Below are 18,449 nucleotides of genomic sequence, written 5' to 3' on the forward strand. Positions count from 1 at the left end.
GGTTGAACAATCCCCACACTTAAAGTTTCCTGTGTTTTCACAGCAGGGGTTGTGTCTGACAGTTGAATTCCAGTTGGTCCTAAATGTAACAGGAAAGATCTGGGTCTGTTTGTAGACTCTGCCTTCCTGAAGCTGGAATCCACCTTGCCCCGAGGAAGAAAACAGGGCTAAGATTATAGGGCAACCCAAGTATCCTGGGGATGTGTGAAGAGTTTTAGTTTTTAGCTCAATGGTGGTAATGGTGGCAAATACACACACACACACACACACACACACACACACACACACACACGCAGGAATGAAGGTTGCAGGGGAAAACCTTGGAAAGAAATAGAAGCTTATTCTTACCAGGTAGTATCTACCCTATCAGTACCCATTTCATTGTAGGTGACAGTAGCATTAGATCTTTGCTGAGTGAAGCCTGCAGAATTACGTCATTCACTGCTTCTCCTTCTCATTGCCTGCTCAAGGCCTTACCTCCTGCAATCTAAGCTTCCTCCTTTCCTATTTTACTGAACGTACTCTCTTAACAATCATTGATGACTTGCTACCTCCAGAGTCGGGACCCTGAACTCGGTTCTCACTTCTTTGGCCTCTTGTCAGAGTTTAGCACCCATTACCCACAGGCATAGACGCATGGCTCCCAGGATCCTGGCTCTCTCCTTGCCCCACTGGCTCTCTGTTCTATTCTCAGAATGTTCTTTGTTATAACCCTCTCTTTAAGTGCAGTTATGTTCTGAATGTTCTTTCCTTGGCCCTTCTTGCTACATTTTCTTGCTTGGTAATATCATCTCTACATGTATGCCAGAAAAATTTTCACAAAGAAAGCTCCTACAAAGCCAAACTCTGACTTCCGGTGACTTGTCGAGAAATTCCATTGCATTCACATAAGAATTGTGGTCCTTACTCTCTTAATTCAAGGCTACTTCACAGACTTTCCCATTCTTTTCACCATTTGGTTCCTTTCATGTCTCTGAAAATGCAGACCTGGATACTCTAGGCTGGGCTATCTCAAAGCCTTGCTAATGCTGTTCTACCTGGAATGCTCTTTCTCTCTGCCTTCCCAATGGTAGCCATCTTAAAAACTCAGCCTAAATGTCCCTTCATGATTTTTCTAAGTAATATTTTACCTCTGAACTTCCATAGCATTTTTTCCCTATCACTACTATTGCAATTCCTTTATTATAATTATGTACATCTTCTTTTCATCACCAGGCTACCTTGTTTGAGGGCAGGTTATGTCTGATTTATGTGGGTATCAGAGCACTCAACACAGTGCCTAGAACAAATATTTGACTGGCACTTCAATTATTTTGAGTTGATAACTCTAGAGGAATATGAAATGACATGTCGTGATGTCAGAGTTGTACAATGTAGCAGTCAGTCCAGAGATGCACGGTCTCAGATGAAGTAGGCTGTGGGTATTTCAGTCAAGAAAGCACTTGCTAATTCACCCTATTGAAGTCTTTTTTTTTTTTTCTGTCTAGAAGTTTTAGGGCTTCAGCTCTAACTGAAGCCAGGACTTTTTTTTTTTTTTTTTTATTTCAGCATATTATGGGGGTACGGATGTTTAGGTTACGTATGTTGCCCTTGCCCCCCCCCCCCCCCCAAGTCCGAGTTTCAAATATGTCCATCCTTCGGGTGGTGTACTCTTTCTTCCCCAGAAAACAAAGTATCCCTCAGAGATTTTAGAATACATTCTCTCAATAATCAGGATTTGGAAAAAATTTAAATACTGGTAACATTCTTGGCCATTAAAAGTTATGAGACGTTAATGACTTACAGATCTGAAAGTAGTAGCACTAATCTGATTATGTTGGCATATGTCCTGTTTACAAGACACTAAAATTTCTGCTGAGTAATGAGTGTGGATAAAGTCATAGACACATAGCATTGGTCACTCACTGGAGTAAGATTAACCCTTCTATCCAAGTGCACCCTGCCTTACTAGTGTCCTCTGTGGCTTATACTGCACTAAATAATTTTAATTTTAAAATTATTTTAATTTGTCACATTATTGTTCTTTTCTCTGATGCGTATAGCAGAAAATTTTTCTTGTTGCTCCTATGTCCTGTGTCATATGTCCAGTGAAGTAGACCCCCAACTCCCAACATGGCTGCTCTCCATTGCACAGGGATGACGCTGATAAAGAAACATGAAGACAGTGCGATTGTTTCTCCTCAGGTTCCTGTACAGACTGGTGGTTGTTGTGAATACATAATCTTCATTTTCTCTTAATTCCACCCAAACAGTGGTTAAGCTATGCATTTCAATTAGGAAATAAACTTTGCCAAAGGAAAAACAGAGAGAACTCTTTATGTGAAGTAAATTCCTGAGACTAGAGTCATTGAGACACCTCATACCCACTATACTTGATAGAATTTCATTCTGCCAAAATGTATATTATATGGACATTGAATTTTAACAAATTTTTAGTTTGAAAAAGTATTTTTAAGACGGAATTTCTTTGGACATAGAGAAATTTTCTTTATCACCAGTGAAAACCACCTGTAGGCGTCAAAGATTCTGCTTGTCTCGGACCTGTCCTGAAGAGCATAAGGACAAAGGATTGTACTACACGGTCTGTACTTGTTATAACATGATTAGATTGTGCTTCTCTCCTTGTGTAAATGAATATGTCAGAAAGAGAATGAAAGTAAAGTCTTGAAGTAGAAGAGAAAGCAAAGAGTAAGAGAGGATATAAAGAGAAGGAAGCAGGACAAACAAATTGAGTCAGCTTGTCTTGAAGTGGCAGCCTATATATTTATTTCTACCAGTTTACAGTACCTACATTTTCTAGGATCAGTATATTCTGTTTTCTTTGCTATCATCATTAGGCTCCATAATATAATTTTACATCATATATTATTAACATTTATGACTATAAGAAATTCTTGAAACTACTCTGACATGTGATCAAAGTATAAACTTTGCTAACAAGACACATTGTGCATCCCTTTACAGATTTATACTACATATTTTATGCTGCAGAGTTAGAAATCTGTTAGAACAAACCCTAACACTGCATTGCCTCAATATAGTTTTCCTTTAAAAAAAAAAAAGAAGTCAATATTCATGTAAACAGACATTGTGAGATGTGAAATTTGATAACTCCTAAATATCATCTCAAATATACACAAATTTAAAGATTATCCTACATACTTATTCATTTTTCATATCAAGAAATCCATGAAAACAATATTATAAAAGGCAACATTTATTAAAAGGCCACTGCAGCTAACTTTATGGTCCTGGAGTCAATACTGCAGCCACTGTCAATTTCCTGGGTGTCCTGAGGTTAGAAGTTGATTCCGTCAAGGCAAACATCAGTAATTTGACTTTGTCTAGATGACTCAACAGCCAGGTTTCTTAACCACTTCTTTCAAAGGCTTGTTCAGGTCAGATTACTTTACTGCCAGCTCAGTCAAGGCATCAGAGACCTCTGTGTCGACCTGGGTAGAAATGTTCGCTCGCGTGACATTGAGATAAATGTCATACTGCTGGTCCAGGCCAAGGTAGCAGTCACTCATGAAATACAGTGTGTAGATATACCTAAAATATAAAAACAGAACAAAAATGTAAAACCACCTTTCTGATCACGGTCATATTTAATTCTTTCGGAACTTTGGAGGTTAGATTCTGCTTACCTTCCAGGTATTTCAGGGGTATAAAAAGAAAGGGAAGCAACATGCTGATTTCGAACATATCCTACTCTTTTCAAAGCAATAAGTTCTCTCTTATCCACTTCTCCTAATATCAAAAACCATCCTTCATCTTTTGATTTGGGAAATCGAGGGGTAACTGCACAGCTCTCTTGCTTTCCCTGTAAACCAGAAAAAAAGAAAAAAATAGGAATAATGTTTAGACTTTCTATATCACTTAGTTGTGGTTAAAAGGCCATGTTGTCTAACTTGAAGGCCTTAAATCTACACTGTTCAGCATATCTACCTGGGATGTTTTTAATTTTCTTCTATTATGGTTTGGTGTCTTTAATATGCTATTACCTACTTTTCTTCAATGTTCCCAGAGCACATTATACACACTACTTTGTGGCTGTAACTACCAGAATATTTGGCTCAGTTAAAATAAAAAGCTCTGGATTTTGATATCAAATTAGTAAATTTCTATGCCATTCCTACAATTAATACTAGTACACTACTTGTAGATGAACAAATTGAGATATAACCATGTTAACCAAATCTTCCAAAGCCTTATTCATAAGGAACTGATACTTAGGAAAACAAACAAATAAAGCCAATCAAGGCTAGACTCTGGACCCTCAAGATAATGAGCGCTATGTCAAATAAACACTTTCGCCCATTCAAGAATAACACTCACATAAAAAAGCACAAATTATAATATGGTAATATTAAAAAGTGCTTTCTCTGAGAAATGGCAAATTGTAAGTCAAGCAATTTGTAAAATATGTTAATCACCACAAATCAAGATTAGATATAAACATAATAGTACTTAAAGTCTTTATTTTAGATTGATTTTTATAAAATACAAGATTATTCTAGTGATTCCTTAAGACAATGACTTTATGGCATAAAATATACTAATAATGACATACTCTCAATCAGACTTCACTTAGTATTCTAGAGACAGATGTTTCACTTATGGCATTTTAAAAGAGGGGTCAGAGAATAATATATCTTTTACAGCATTTAGAAACAAAAATTAGAGTTTTTCTAGCATGATAAAATCTTATTTTTAAGTAGAATATTAAGGTAAAAATTTTATTTTTTCCCCATGGTTTTATCTTTACGATGATTATTTTTATGATTACTATTATTACTTTATGAAATTACTACTATGTTTTTGTAAGTTGAGATACATTAAGTCATCTAAAAAATGCTCACAGTAAAGCCTCTGAAATGCCAGAAGCCAATCAGTTCATACTAATACTGACTGGTTTTTAGAATTGGAAATCAAACGAGGTGGGAGTTGAAGGCACAATACTGAAAGGACATTGTAATAGTAGATAGTTACCGACCATTTTGTGTGTGGAAGCAGAGGGCAGAATACCAAGGAACTACAACCTCACCCCTGAGGGCTTATTCTAGAATATGGGAAAACCCTGAATCTACTGGGCTAAAAAGAACACAAATTCTTTCTTATTTCAATTATTATGGTACTGAAAACCAATCTGCCCACATGCTGTGTACTAACATTCTTAGAGGACTAGCTAATTAATTTTGGTATCAGAAGCAATAGAAAAGAGCATAGTAATTCAACATAAAAATACTGTACATTTCTGGCCTATATGAACATGGACAAAGCTCTCTGTTATGTATTATAGTGAAGGAAGCAGGAAGATCGGGCAACTGAGGCTCAGAAAAGCTAAGTGTCTTATTCACATTCATAGAGCTAAGTGGTAAAGCTTCAATCTCACCTACATCTAGCCCGATGTGGCTCCTGTATACCACAGTGCCTCTAGGGCACAACTTCAATGTCCTTAATAATCATTTGGGAGCGTGGCTAAGAGTATAGATTTTGAGATCACTCCCATCAGGGTCCTGATTCGGTCAGTCTGGAGTGGGGCCAGGGAATGTGCATTTTTAAAAAAGGCACTCCAGGAAATTCTGCTGGACTGTCTGTAAGCCATACTTTGAGAACAGTACTCTAGGCAATATATTCTTTATGGAAGGTAGATATTATGGGGTTGAAAAATGGCACATGAGGAGAACTGACTAATTTCAAAAGACTGACTCTCGCTGCTTAAGGCCAGTTGAGAAAGCAGGATTCATGAATGACACGGACACATTAGTCATATAAAAGATATGTGTGGTGGCGCATGCTGGTATTTGGTGTGAAATATTTGAGAATGGAAACCAAATACTACACCTTGTGGAACCCAAAGTGGACTCTCTGCAAGCTGACTTCAAGCACATACTCTTGATCAGCATGCAATTTGATCCATTTGTTGTCATCTCGTTTGTCCGCAGTCAGAGTTGAGACAGAGAGTTCATTATGTCCTTCAACTAAGTCATCCCATGAGCCTTTAACACTTATGCCAACATTTATCACTGGCAAGCGAGATAAGAAATTCCATGCCTAAAAAAAAAAAAAAGGAAAGGAAAATTAATAAAGGAATAGTTAACATGAAATGCAGTGATCAACTAAGAAATAGCATGCTTTTAGAAAAATCAACTTTTTACTTTGAGATTAATTCTAGATTCGATGCAGTTATAGGAAATAATATGAGATATCCTGTGTACCATTTACTCGGTTTCCTGCAATGGTACCATTTTTCACAAATATAGTACAATATTATAACCAGGACATTGACATTGACATAATCCGCTGATTTTGTTCAGATTTGCCTAGCTTTTCTTATACTTGTATGTATATGTGTGCATGTGTATATGTGTAGAAATAGTGTGCTTTTAGTCATTTTAAAGTTCTTGTAAAAACCACTAAGAGTGTTTATTATTATCTAAACTTATGATCCCTTTATTATAAATCTCTCCTGATATTGAGTGGTTATTGACTATATCAAAAACCAGTGAGTTTAGAAATGTTTGTTGTTGAACTGGTTTGTTTTAGAGAAGCATCTATTCTAACATTTATGTGATTTCTAGTGGAGAGCATTACTTGGGGATGTAAAGGCAACCTGAAAAAAATTTTATATGCATCTGTTAATGTCAGCATCATCCACTGACCATGTATTATACAATTTTTTTTTGTCCATATTCTAAATTTATTCCATTTATTCTGAAAGGAAAACATTTCTATATGTCTGTATATCATAAGGAATCCTGTAAATCTAGAGTTCCTTCTAGAAACAAATATGTATTTTTTGGCATTATTACGTTGAGAATATCACTTAAAATGACAAATTAAAAGAGTAAAATATTTTACCAATTTTGTTCTTGCTCTTTAAATTGAAAGATATTTGTGAGAAGTCAGTATTCAAATAGTAAGTGCTCACCAATGTTGAATGAATGAATAAATTCCTAGTTCCATGGAAAGGATTTAATAATATAAACTTGAGGTCACCTTTTTCTGATATACTCAATTATGTGGCAATATCACTATCAGTCAAGAAAACTTCTTAATACATTGGCTGTTTTATCAGTTGTTATCTTCTCAGTTAGTTTTTAAAAGTACATTAGTACTTTAATTTTGGTTTTCCTTTTAGTGCTTTAATAAATACTATAGATTTCCTTATAGGCTTTGATTTCATTTGCTGAGACTTTAGTGCTGCTGAGTATACTTAATTGAAATGAAGTAGCCCTGATGAACCAAACTACCCCTTAGGAATTAAAAAAAATGTAAATTCAATGCAAATTTTCAATTCAACTCCAATCCTATAACTTGTCTTATTAATCTGAAATTATGTCTGGAACTAGATTTTGAAATAGTCAAGCCACAGAATGTACTTCAAATACAAATGATGGTCTATCCCCTGCTAGAACCAATAGTCACTGAGTATAGAAGCTGTGCCACCTGATTCATCTAAGACTGGCCAGCAGGGAGAAATAGTCGAGGGGACACTTAAATGCACAATTTCTGTAAAGTATTTATTAATAACTTTGTGAGACAACACAAGTAACAATATTTACCACACGAAGCAACACTTTATATGTTTCTTTACTTGCACCATTAAATTAGTTGCCAATATAATGTTTTCTGTTATTTAGCAACTCATTGGGATTTTACTTTACAAAGCCCGTAAAAGTCATATCTGGCTTTTATATGTATGTAATCTTTTTGTAGGACTGAATATTATTATTTTCTACCTACAATGTGTACACATATTTATTAGGCATATGTGTATGCATGTATATATATTTATGTATATAAAATATGAGCTATTTTTAAAGAAACTGCTAAGACATTTCAATACCAGCCAAACATATTTATCTGAGGATTAATCTTCATCTATTGAATCAGGCAAGAGCACTGCCATGCATACAATTATTTAATTAGCAGCCAAATCCTCTGCCAGTCAGCAGCCGTTCCAGGCATACTGATGGGGTAGAAGATGCAAATCTCACAGTCATACTGCTTTTTCTCATTACTACTGCAATTAGCACTTAAATTGATGCTTTAAACATACTAATTTCTGGAATAATTCAGGATTTGTATGTTACCTGGGATCGCCTCACTGCAGAGCCGACACCAGATTGCTCTGCAAATTGAAGCACTTTTGAGCCAAATAACCATCATCGTATCAGACAGAGCCAATTTGCATTTGGTTTTAAAGATAACAGAATGGCAATTTATGCAAATAAATTAAGTAAGTTTACTTCTGAGTTCTCCCTGAACTAATTATAACAATGTTCTAATTTTTTATCACATCTAAAACTTGGCTTGGAATCAATGTATGTTATGTTAGAAATCTGTTGTTGCTAACAGGAGTCTTGTTTTGATTTAAATACATTGTTTTTATTCATAATTTTGATGGTAATTTAGTTAGAAAGGTAGGCATTTATTATGAATATTTAAATAGTTTTTTTGTGCCAATTTTGGGTTCAACAGAAACTGAACAGTCAATCAGATGTTAATGCCTGTTATACTTTTTCCAAGTATTGCTCAAAAATAAGTTCTACTTGGAAAAAAAAAGAACCATGGTTTAAAAGTTTCTTTAATACCTGCATTTGCAAGTCAATATGTTAATTATGTTATAAATCCTGAATGTTTACTTTGACATGTTTAGGGTAAAATTGCTTAATACTTAAAGGTCTAGATAGCCAAATATTTCTGGCATCATTCATTCATATTTTTGGCCTTCCCAAAGACTGCAGGTATGACCCATATTGTATTTCACAACATAGATTTAGCTTTCTATATAAGTTATATGGTTCACAAATGAGGAATGTATTTGAAAGAATACTTTAGAATCTAGGAACCATAAATCGATTAAAATAAAAGGGGGGCATAAACAAATAATTGAGGGATTTGTATGAAAATATATCCAAGTAAAAAAAAGAAAAACTACCCTAAAGAGAGGGAGTAGAGGGCTCCCGGGCCATGTAGCCCAGTGACGGACAAGCCACATGAGGCCTTTCACAGCCAGCTCAATATGCATTACACTGAAACAACTTCTAATAGTGCCAATACTATTATTAATCACCATTACTGTCATTATTTTTAGTATCATTTATTGAGTTCTTTTTCTATGTCAAGAACGATAAAAAATAGTTTATATAATATCTTGCTTAATCTTCATAAGACAGAGTAAGTCTTGTGAAGATTATATCATGAGACAGATATAACGTTTTCATGTACACAACCATGGCTAGCATATGGCCCAGACTGAATTTAAACCCAGGTGAACCTGGCTCCATAACCCGTGCTCTAAGTTAGAAAATCCTCGGTACAACTTCCCAGGGAGAGTACAGAAGCCTTCAAAACACTTAAGAGATGGCCTTACCTGCTTTGTTTTTGCAGCATGTAGCTCATTTTCTACCATGGAGCTGAATACATGGTCTTTCCCTCCACAGGCATGGATTAGTTCAGGAAGGCATTCGATGGAAGTTCGACATCTAGCATGTGGGCCCTTTATAATGGGCTTCCATTTCCTAGGAAATAATATCAACACCAACCAAACAATTCTTTCACAGAACAAACAGGATTTTTTTGACAATGGTGGTTTATTTAATTAGAACAGTATTTTTAAAAAAATTTAGATATAACTTTTTAAAGGCCATTATGGTAAGTTTTAAAAATCAGCCAGGATTCTCTAAAATACTAACCCACTTTAGGCTATCACTGCATAAAATGTGTACATTGTGTGTGAACTCCGTTAAGTACTTAGGGTTCACAGACACTGGGTGTCTTTCTACAGGAAGGCACTACTGTGAAGTAATGCTTCTGTTTGCATAAAGTACTGATCTGGGGCCCTGACATTTTTTAATGGATACAGGCAAGTGTCTCTAATATAATTGCTTAAATACAGATTTAAATTATAAATTGTTGGGAACATAAAATTAATAGCATATCTTGGAATCTTTGACATTTACAGTGTAACTAGTGCCAGATCCCAGAAATCATCTAAATCTTACAGCAAGAAGAAAAATATAAATGAAATTACATTAATATAACACTCTTATGGACAACAGGAAAACTGGATCAAATCTCCTGGGCCCAAAGAAGCTTCCAGAACAGACCTGTGTGCTGTGTGGGGTGGCACCTTATTGTTCCTTCTTTACTGCTGAAACTCTGCTCCCGTAACTTTTAGTACCATATTGGAAGAGTTTCTGAAACTGAGCTGCAGATATACATGAGGTTATCTGCCTTTCCCCCCATGCCACCTGATGTTGGTATGGCTCACTCCGAGGCATGTCTTTTAATTTCCAGGGACACCCCATGGTAGAGACTCAAGCACCACGGACACAAGTGCCCCGGAACCCAGTACATTTGAGTCAAATTGAAGGACTTTCCTCCAGGGACCCCACGTGTGCCTGAGGTTTTTGTTGGTGTCTGTGTCTAGATGTCTTAAATGACAGCTACCCCTTATCTAGCTGACAAGAGCTACAGGGTCCATGATGGCAAGCTACAGCCAGACTGTTTTGCTTGTCTACATGAATGTGAACCAACATTTTGGCTACAATTGGTGTGAAACACGGGTGTGAAAGAAACATTTTCACTTAAACACTGCCAACCTTGCTTGTATAATATTATGTACCGTTCTTTTCCCTGTTAAAATATTTGCAGCCATGTACATGAGACTTATGGGTTAAATAATTTGATGCTATATAAACTCTTCTTTTAAGTACAGGTCATAGCTTGAGCTCCTAGTATATATAACTACTCACTCTTGGACATTTTGCAGATGTACAATTTACTTTTGACAATGGATTTAAAATCCCTCAAATCTTATTAGTCATTTATTTTGCTTTAAATCACAAAGCACTTTAATAATGTCTTCTTAAATGAAGGCTGATATTATAAAGGAATAAATGTAGTTAAAATAGAAATGTATCCAATACTGCAAATGGAAAATAATTTGGATAGGAGGTTAAAATGAATTGTGGTTAGCTTGGGACTGATAATCAAATTCAAAATAACAATGTTACATCACTAGGCCTTAACTCCCTCTGAGAAATAGGGGCCTTTCACCATAAATAATCAATATTCTAGGCATGACAGAAAGTTCCAGTGACCACACATATACATTTTTTTTTTTGAAATTAAAACAAAACAATTACATCAAAAATTAAAATAATTACCTGAAAAGGTGAAGATGGTGGTGTTCTATGTTTGGTACTGTAAGAAGAGAAGAGTCTTTTAACCACCGACCCTGGATCACCATTTGAACCAGATTGGTAATATTCAGGGCAGTCACCAGCCAGCCCTGGTTTGCAGCCACATCCAGCATTGCCTGAATAAGGAAAATGCACATGTTACAAGAATATCATGGTACTTGCCCTCTCCACTGGGACTCTGATGTTAGATTTAACAAAAAACAGAGAAACCAGAGATTCTATTATTCTCAATAGAGAGAATTCGGAGAATTCAGAGATTCTCAATTATTATTCATCAAAATAGAAACCAGAAAATAAACTACAGTAGGGTTAGAGGGAATAAACTGAATCTCCCATAGCATTTATTGTATGTTACTTTGTAACACAGGGCCAAATACTAAGCTTTTACAGGGTAGCAAAGATAGCTAGATAATACTGATACCCAGTAATAACACAAAGATAAGCCAATGTAGTACATGAGAGCAAATACTTATATAATTCACTGTATCAAGAACATTAGTGGCTGCATTTAAAGAGTAAATCTCAAGAAGTCTTTCAAATTTAAAATCAATAATGGCAAGGAGATAAGATTTCTTGACAAAAATTTATTTTCCCCAAAGAGTAGGCTACAGATAGCGTCCTGGTTTTCAATGACAAGAATACACCACACACTAGCAAAGGGGGCAACTGCCAGTGATACGTGTGAGAGGATGAGAAGCTATTCATATTAGTCTATACATTTAATCTAATGTTTTATGGACAAACAAAAGGCTGCATTTGCTTAAGGCAAAACTAAACAGTGAAATCTTATTTAAACAAAGGCAAAGTTTACACAGGCAAAGCTATTTCAATTAAATTAGATTCTGGAGAATGCTGACTTAAAGACACATAAGTTAATATCATGATCTTAGGTAGGTATTTTATACAGTTTTAGGACTGTGCTCTCTTGTTTTGGGAAATGAAGAAGTGAAGGTAAGAGAAATTAGATGTACCTAGCAAATGTTTAAAATGATACTTTAATAGTAAATATCTCATGGACAGTAAAATATTTATAAAATGTTGCACAGAATTAATGGATTTTAGAAAATAATTTTTAAGGTACATTATGTTAGAAAAGTTATTAATAATATGCCATACTACTTAGTACTATTGACCTAGACACATTTTCCTTTTAAGCTTTGAATTTCCTATTATATATTTTCTAATTTATGAAAAATAAAACAGTTTAAAAAACATCTGGCCAAACCATTCTATATCTTTTTATATACATTATAGGGAGATGGATCAAAGTTTCTGGATATTATAATCAATGTGATGGAACGGTCAAATTGGTCTTTAGCAGCCATTAATCTGCTAGATATACATCATAAAGATTGAATGTTGTTGGTATAATAGATATATTTGTATGTTTGTATATGAATGTGTATACATGTATGAATGTCCATGTTTATAAACCTAGGGAAATCCACTTACATTCTTCCTTTTTCCCTATGGAATGTAAACATTGTCTTTCCGTGAAGTATACGAGACAAGCAGGTCATGATGAATAGTACTTATAGACCAAAAAAAAGTAATTAGTAAGTCACAATTCTTGAGTCCTGCTAAGGGAAGAGCAAAGAAAAAGAGAAATGAATAATTATACCTAATGCAGAATCATGATGATGTTAGAATGTGTAATGTGGATTAACCGTGGCAATTTTACTGGTGATTTTACATTACAACTTCACTAAAAATAAATTCCAGACCCAAAGCTCACGGAAGAGCTGGATGGATATGATTTTAACTTTGAAGTTTTCATGATGAAGTTGAAATATTTAATAAAATTTATGAGCACTTCCTACTATTTTTCATTGTATGATCCAGATGCGAAACTGTAAAAAAATAATGCAAAGTATCTGTTTACATGAAGTAAGTAAAAAGCCATATCATAAATTGAAAGCTATTAGTTATCTTGTTTTAATTTAGAGAAAAGGCAGGTGGGGAGATCAAGAATCTAGGAGAGTAAAAGGTTTTGTGGCTAACTAATGTTGCTACATGTTTCTCTGCTCGATCATTCCCTAGTTGTCTTGTTTTCTCCCCCACCGCCTTGGTGCAGACCCTCATCGTCTCTGACCTGGAACATTATAATTATTCCTTCATTCTCTTTCTCATCTAATTTTTCTTCAATTCATACTTCATATTGTTACTAAAGTGAATTTTTCAGGAAGTAAACCGATCATGTCATTCTTCTGCTTTAATTTCTCTAATGGCCTTACACTGTGTAGAGAATAAAAACTGCTACTTCTCTCCATGACCGTCAACCTTCTATGATCGATCTGCTCCTTGCTTTTCAGTCTGGCCACCTTCTCCTCTTATACTCTTAGTAGAGTAATACAAAAACTACTGGTATTTTCCCACATTTAGCCTTGCTCTTAATGTTCTCTTTTCTTCTTCTTCCCCCCACCCCCCCAAACACCATTCCTTCTACTTCATCCATCTGGGAAATTCCTATTTATCCTTCAAGTTTAGCTCAAAGGCTACTTCTTACAGTGAAGCCTCCCTGATTCTGCCAGATGTACAGTCATATGCCACATAATGATGTTTTGGTCTACAATCAACTGCATATATGACAGCGGTCCCACAAGATTATAATACCGTATTTTTACTGTAGCTTTTCTATGTTTGGATATGTTTAGATACACAAATACTCACAATTGTGTTACAATTGCCTGCAGTATTCAGGACAGTAACCTGCTGCACAGGCTTATAGTCTAGGAGCAATAGGCTGTACCACATAGTCTGGGTGGGTAGTAGGCTATACCATCTAGGTTGTGTAAGTATGGCGTTCATACGATGATGGAATTGCCTAACAACACATTTCTCAGAACATGTCCCCATTGTTAAGCCATGCCTGACTATACTTTTCCTATGCTTCTGTTGCTCTGGACATACCTCACCCTCATCTTATTGTGATTCTTTGTTTACACATCTGTCCTTTAAAGTAAAGGCTCTTTGTCAGCAATACTCTGGAATTAGTCTTTGTCACTCCAGCCTTACTACAGTGTACTAAAGAAATATTTGTTTTGTTAAACATTATAGGTAGAAATCTAATTATAACGATTATAACAATACTCTGTCTAAGTTATTATATATCTACCAAAGACAGTATATAGGAGAAATAACTCAAACTTTTGATGCTAAAATAAACAGTAGTCCCTCTTTATCTGTGGGTAATATGTGCCAAGACCTTTATTTTACTTAGTAATGGCTCTAAAAGGGCAAGAGTAGTGATGGTGACAAGTCAAATATGGTCAAAAGAAGCTATAAAGTACTTCCTTTAAGTGAAAAGGTGAAAGTTCTTGACTTAAGGGAAAAAAAAATTATATGGTGAGGTTGATAAGACTTATGATAAGAAGGAATCATGTATCAGTAAAATTGTGAAGAATGAAAAAGACCTGTACAGCATGTTACTGTACTGAATACTGTAGGCAATTATAACACAATGATAAGTATTTGTGCTAGTTTTGTTGTTGTATCTCGAACTGCAAAAGTTCCAGCCACAGTGCTTGCAATGTGCTTAGTTAAGATGGAAAAAGCATTAAATTTGTGGATGGAAGACACGAACAGAAATGTGTTCTGATTGATGGCAATTGGGTTCGGTACTGTCTGTGGTTTCAGACATCCACTGGGGGTCTTAGAATGTATCCCCTGTGGATAAGGAGAGACTACTATACAAGAAAGCCAGGAAACTAGGCCAAAGACAGATCCTCAGGCCAAACTCGAGGATGTGGGCCTGGTTCTCAGTTTGAGTGGGCAAGCCCATGTTATTGTTCAGAGGCCCATACCTGACAGAGGCAAAAGCCAAGAGATGGTGCATGTAAATGGGCTTGAGCGTCCTTGAACTGACACATCTGGGTATGACTGAGCCTGGGATAGGCTCCCTGTGTTTTATTGCAGCTTTCCTGGTAGGTAAGGACTAATAGGTATATGTTCCTCCTCAGAGAAGGCTGGCTTTGGTAATAGCTGCACATCATGGTAGAGTTTCCCAAGTTACCTCAAAGTTCTTACAGAGATCTTATATTCAACAACAAAAGATTGTTTTAGTATACCATGAAGAAATAACCCTTGACATTCCTCAACAACTTAGCATTAACATTAGGCAAATATTTAATGCCCCTTTATCACTTATTCAATTTCTACTTGGCATACTACCTACTAGACAAAGCTAAGATGATTCTGAATGTAGGGGAAAAATGGATGGGGGCTGATCCTGTGCATGAGACTTTCTCCTACTAAGTTGGAATCAATTTCAACTAATTTTTGATTCCACATGCTTTGTCATCCCCAGCAATGGCAGAATGGAAATGTGATTTCTAGCACTGCATTTACTTTTAAAATTAAACTAAAACTAAACCCCTTATCAAAATTAACAATAACAGTGGAGCTGTCATTTACTGAAGAGAGGTGGGCTTGAGAGGAGGTGATGAGTTTGGTTTTGAACACAATTTAACTGAGGTGCTACTATGAAGCCAGGTAAGAAGTTCAGGTGAAAATGGGCTCCCAAGAGAGAGTATGAGCTAGAACTGTAGACTAAGAAATCCTGGGCACAAAGTGGGCAGCCAAAGTAGAATGAGCAGCCTTGGTAGGGATAGCAGAGTGGGGGTTACCTGCAGATGAGATGTGGAGGGGCAGGGGGAGGGCAGCTAAGGTACTCTCAAGGGCACTGCTGAAATATTTGTGATTGGAATGGATGTTTGTTAAGCATCTACTATTTGTTAAACACTCTGCTAACCATTTTATGTAAATTATAGAATTTAAGCCCATTTTATAGATGAAGACACCGTGGCCCAGACAGGCAAAGAAACATGTCTAAGGCTGTATACCCTGGTAAATGGGTAGAGCTGGCACTCACATTCTAGGGAGCTGACTCCCAAGGGCTTACTTTAACCAATACTGTATGCTGCCTATGACGTTCAGGATGAGGAAGAAGGTGTGTAGAATTTGAATGCGATCTTGAATTATAAATAAAGATTCTATGAGGAAAGTGCATTCTATATAAAATGGGACTTTGAGAAGGTTTCTGACAAGATAGAATATTTAAAGCAAACAATTAGTTTGGATGAAGTGTAATCAACAGTATAATTCATGAATAATTTATACTGGTTTGATAATAGTATGGTATACTAGAAAGAGACTTAGCCTGAGATTTTAGAGTCTTGTGCCTCTAAATTAACTATAGGACCTTGAGCAAACAAATCACTTAACCAGTGGTATTCATTTTCCTCATACGAAAATTCAAGGAGTTTGATTAGGTGCTTTTTAAGGCTTCTATTTTCGGTAAGCTTTATTTTCTCAGCAATAAAATGTTAACATACTCAAATACATGATTATGTGTTTTTATAAAGTTTGCTTTCTATCTTTCTAAGTGGACTGTATATCCTTGCAGTCAGGGGAAGCATATATTAAACACAAAAATAAGCTGTACAGAGAAAAGACCCTTCTTGGGTCAGAGGAAGATGAGGTTTCTGTGGCTAGCATGTGTGGGCAAGACCTCACAGAAAGTGGGGGCTTCTGCTGGTCTCTGAAGACCTTACACAAAGTCAACGAAGAGAGAGAAGCTCTGAGGTAAAGAGAAGGGAAATTGATAGCATGCATCTTGAGGGGTCTCAATCACCTCTGTAAATTGGCGGTGATGTCTCTTGCTGGGAGAAAGTACCATAAAGGAGCATAGAAAGGTTTGGAATAAGTACAGGGCAGAATTAATGATGTGAGCAAAAACTAGAGCAGCTGTGAGTTTCAAAAGCATAACTCTGTAGTAGAAACAGTCAGCAGTGTTCTGTGATTGTTTCCAGCAATAATAAGTATGAGTAATTTGAATGTGAAAGCAGAGACTTGGATGTTGATAGTTATCCAGGGAGGTAAGAGATTTTAGGGTACTAGTGACATTATTGTTAAAATGGCCAGTGCTGGGTTGGGTGGCAAGGGAAGTCATAGGGTGACTGAGGACTAAACTAAGGGATCAGGAAAAAGATAAGTGATTACAGATCATAATACCAGAAATGTTCAGTCAAGCTGACTGATGAAGATGCTGTGGTCAGAGAGGAGGCTCAGAAAGTGATATCATGGAGATATGGTTAATGTGGCTTGGACATAACAGCTGTTAGAATGGGAGTGTGGGATGCACATGACTGTGATGTTAAAAAGGCCATCTGTTGAAACCACTATGATGGAGCTGAAGAAGGAGAGCTGAAGACTATGAATCAGTGTTTGAGGAAGTAGGAAAAGAGATCTAGAGCTTGGAAGATAGTTGAAAGAGAAATCTTATGGACATCAAAAGTAAAATGTAACATGGATAGAAGATGCAGGAGTCTGAGAACAAAAAAGTGTTTGAAGAGATCTGAGGAGGACAACTCTTTTATTGTTGGGGAATTAAAAAGAATCAGCCAATTCCGGAGTTTCGAAGTTGAATGTTGAAGTGATGGTGGTGTGTGTCTGCCTTTATCTGAGTGAGAGAGCAAAAGAGGGAAGGAGGAAGGAAGGAAAGAAGGAGAGAGGGATAAGGGGAGAGAGCAAGAGTGAGAGAGAGAGAGCGAGAGCAAGAAAGAGAGAAAGAGAGAGACACACATGCACAAACCAAAAGAAGACCCATACTATACACATCCTAGACCTCCTTCTTATATGGAAAACTGCAGAACTTCTAAGGTATTTGGCTTTATACAGAGTAAAGCAAAACAATAACAAAACAAACAAAAAGAAAGCCTCCCAAACAGAGGTTAGAAAATGGATAATCTCTAGAAGGAAATTTTTAAAGGTGTGAGGCTCCTGAAACCAAAGGCATGCTTTACGACTTGGATACATTTCGTGTCCTCAACATTTATTTTAAATCAATTTGAAGAACTCCCTAAACATATCAGGCTTATCTTAGTATTTAAATTCAACACATTTTCACAGTGGTATAACTATTTCTGCAAAGGACAGATTTATCCAAATCTACAGATATTTTTCTTCTTCTGCAATTACAGATTATACTTTTCAAAGACAACATTTTAAACTCGACAATATATCTCTCTATATTTCAGATCAAGTAAAGTAAATCTCACACAATTATTGTGAAAAGCCCCAAACAGTAAATTATATAAAGTCAGACTGTGTAAAGAGTATGAATATGGCATGATGAAAATATTTGTATAGTAGTACATAGATTATAAAACACTTTCACCAATAGTTCACATTTAATCCCCAACAATACCAACTACGAGGCAGGCATTAGAACTA

The 18,449-nt window shown here is 36.0% G+C and overlaps 1 protein-coding gene across 1 annotated transcript in view; it reads right to left on the bottom strand.

Annotated features, from left to right (window-relative positions):
- Positions 1 to 2,741: 2,741 nt before the first annotated feature.
- The window catches only part of ASCC3 (activating signal cointegrator 1 complex subunit 3), a 283,174-nt gene continuing 267,466 nt past the window's right edge, over positions 2,742 to 18,449 (bottom strand). Inside the window, exons 26-30 of the mRNA XM_012661845.1 lie at positions 11,181 to 11,332; positions 9,383 to 9,530; positions 5,848 to 6,057; positions 3,648 to 3,823; positions 2,742 to 3,552 (exon numbers count right to left, since the gene is read on the bottom strand). Coding sequence (XP_012517299.1) covers positions 3,405 to 3,552; positions 3,648 to 3,823; positions 5,848 to 6,057; positions 9,383 to 9,530; positions 11,181 to 11,332 — 834 coding nt within the window. The 3' untranslated portion in view covers positions 2,742 to 3,404. The remainder of the gene's footprint in view (positions 3,553 to 3,647; positions 3,824 to 5,847; positions 6,058 to 9,382; positions 9,531 to 11,180; positions 11,333 to 18,449) is intronic.

The sequence above is a fragment of the Propithecus coquereli genome, unplaced genomic scaffold, assembly GCF_000956105.1.
Source record: "Propithecus coquereli isolate 6110/MARCELLA unplaced genomic scaffold, Pcoq_1.0 Scaffold74, whole genome shotgun sequence".
NCBI lineage: Eukaryota > Metazoa > Chordata > Mammalia > Primates > Indriidae > Propithecus > Propithecus coquereli.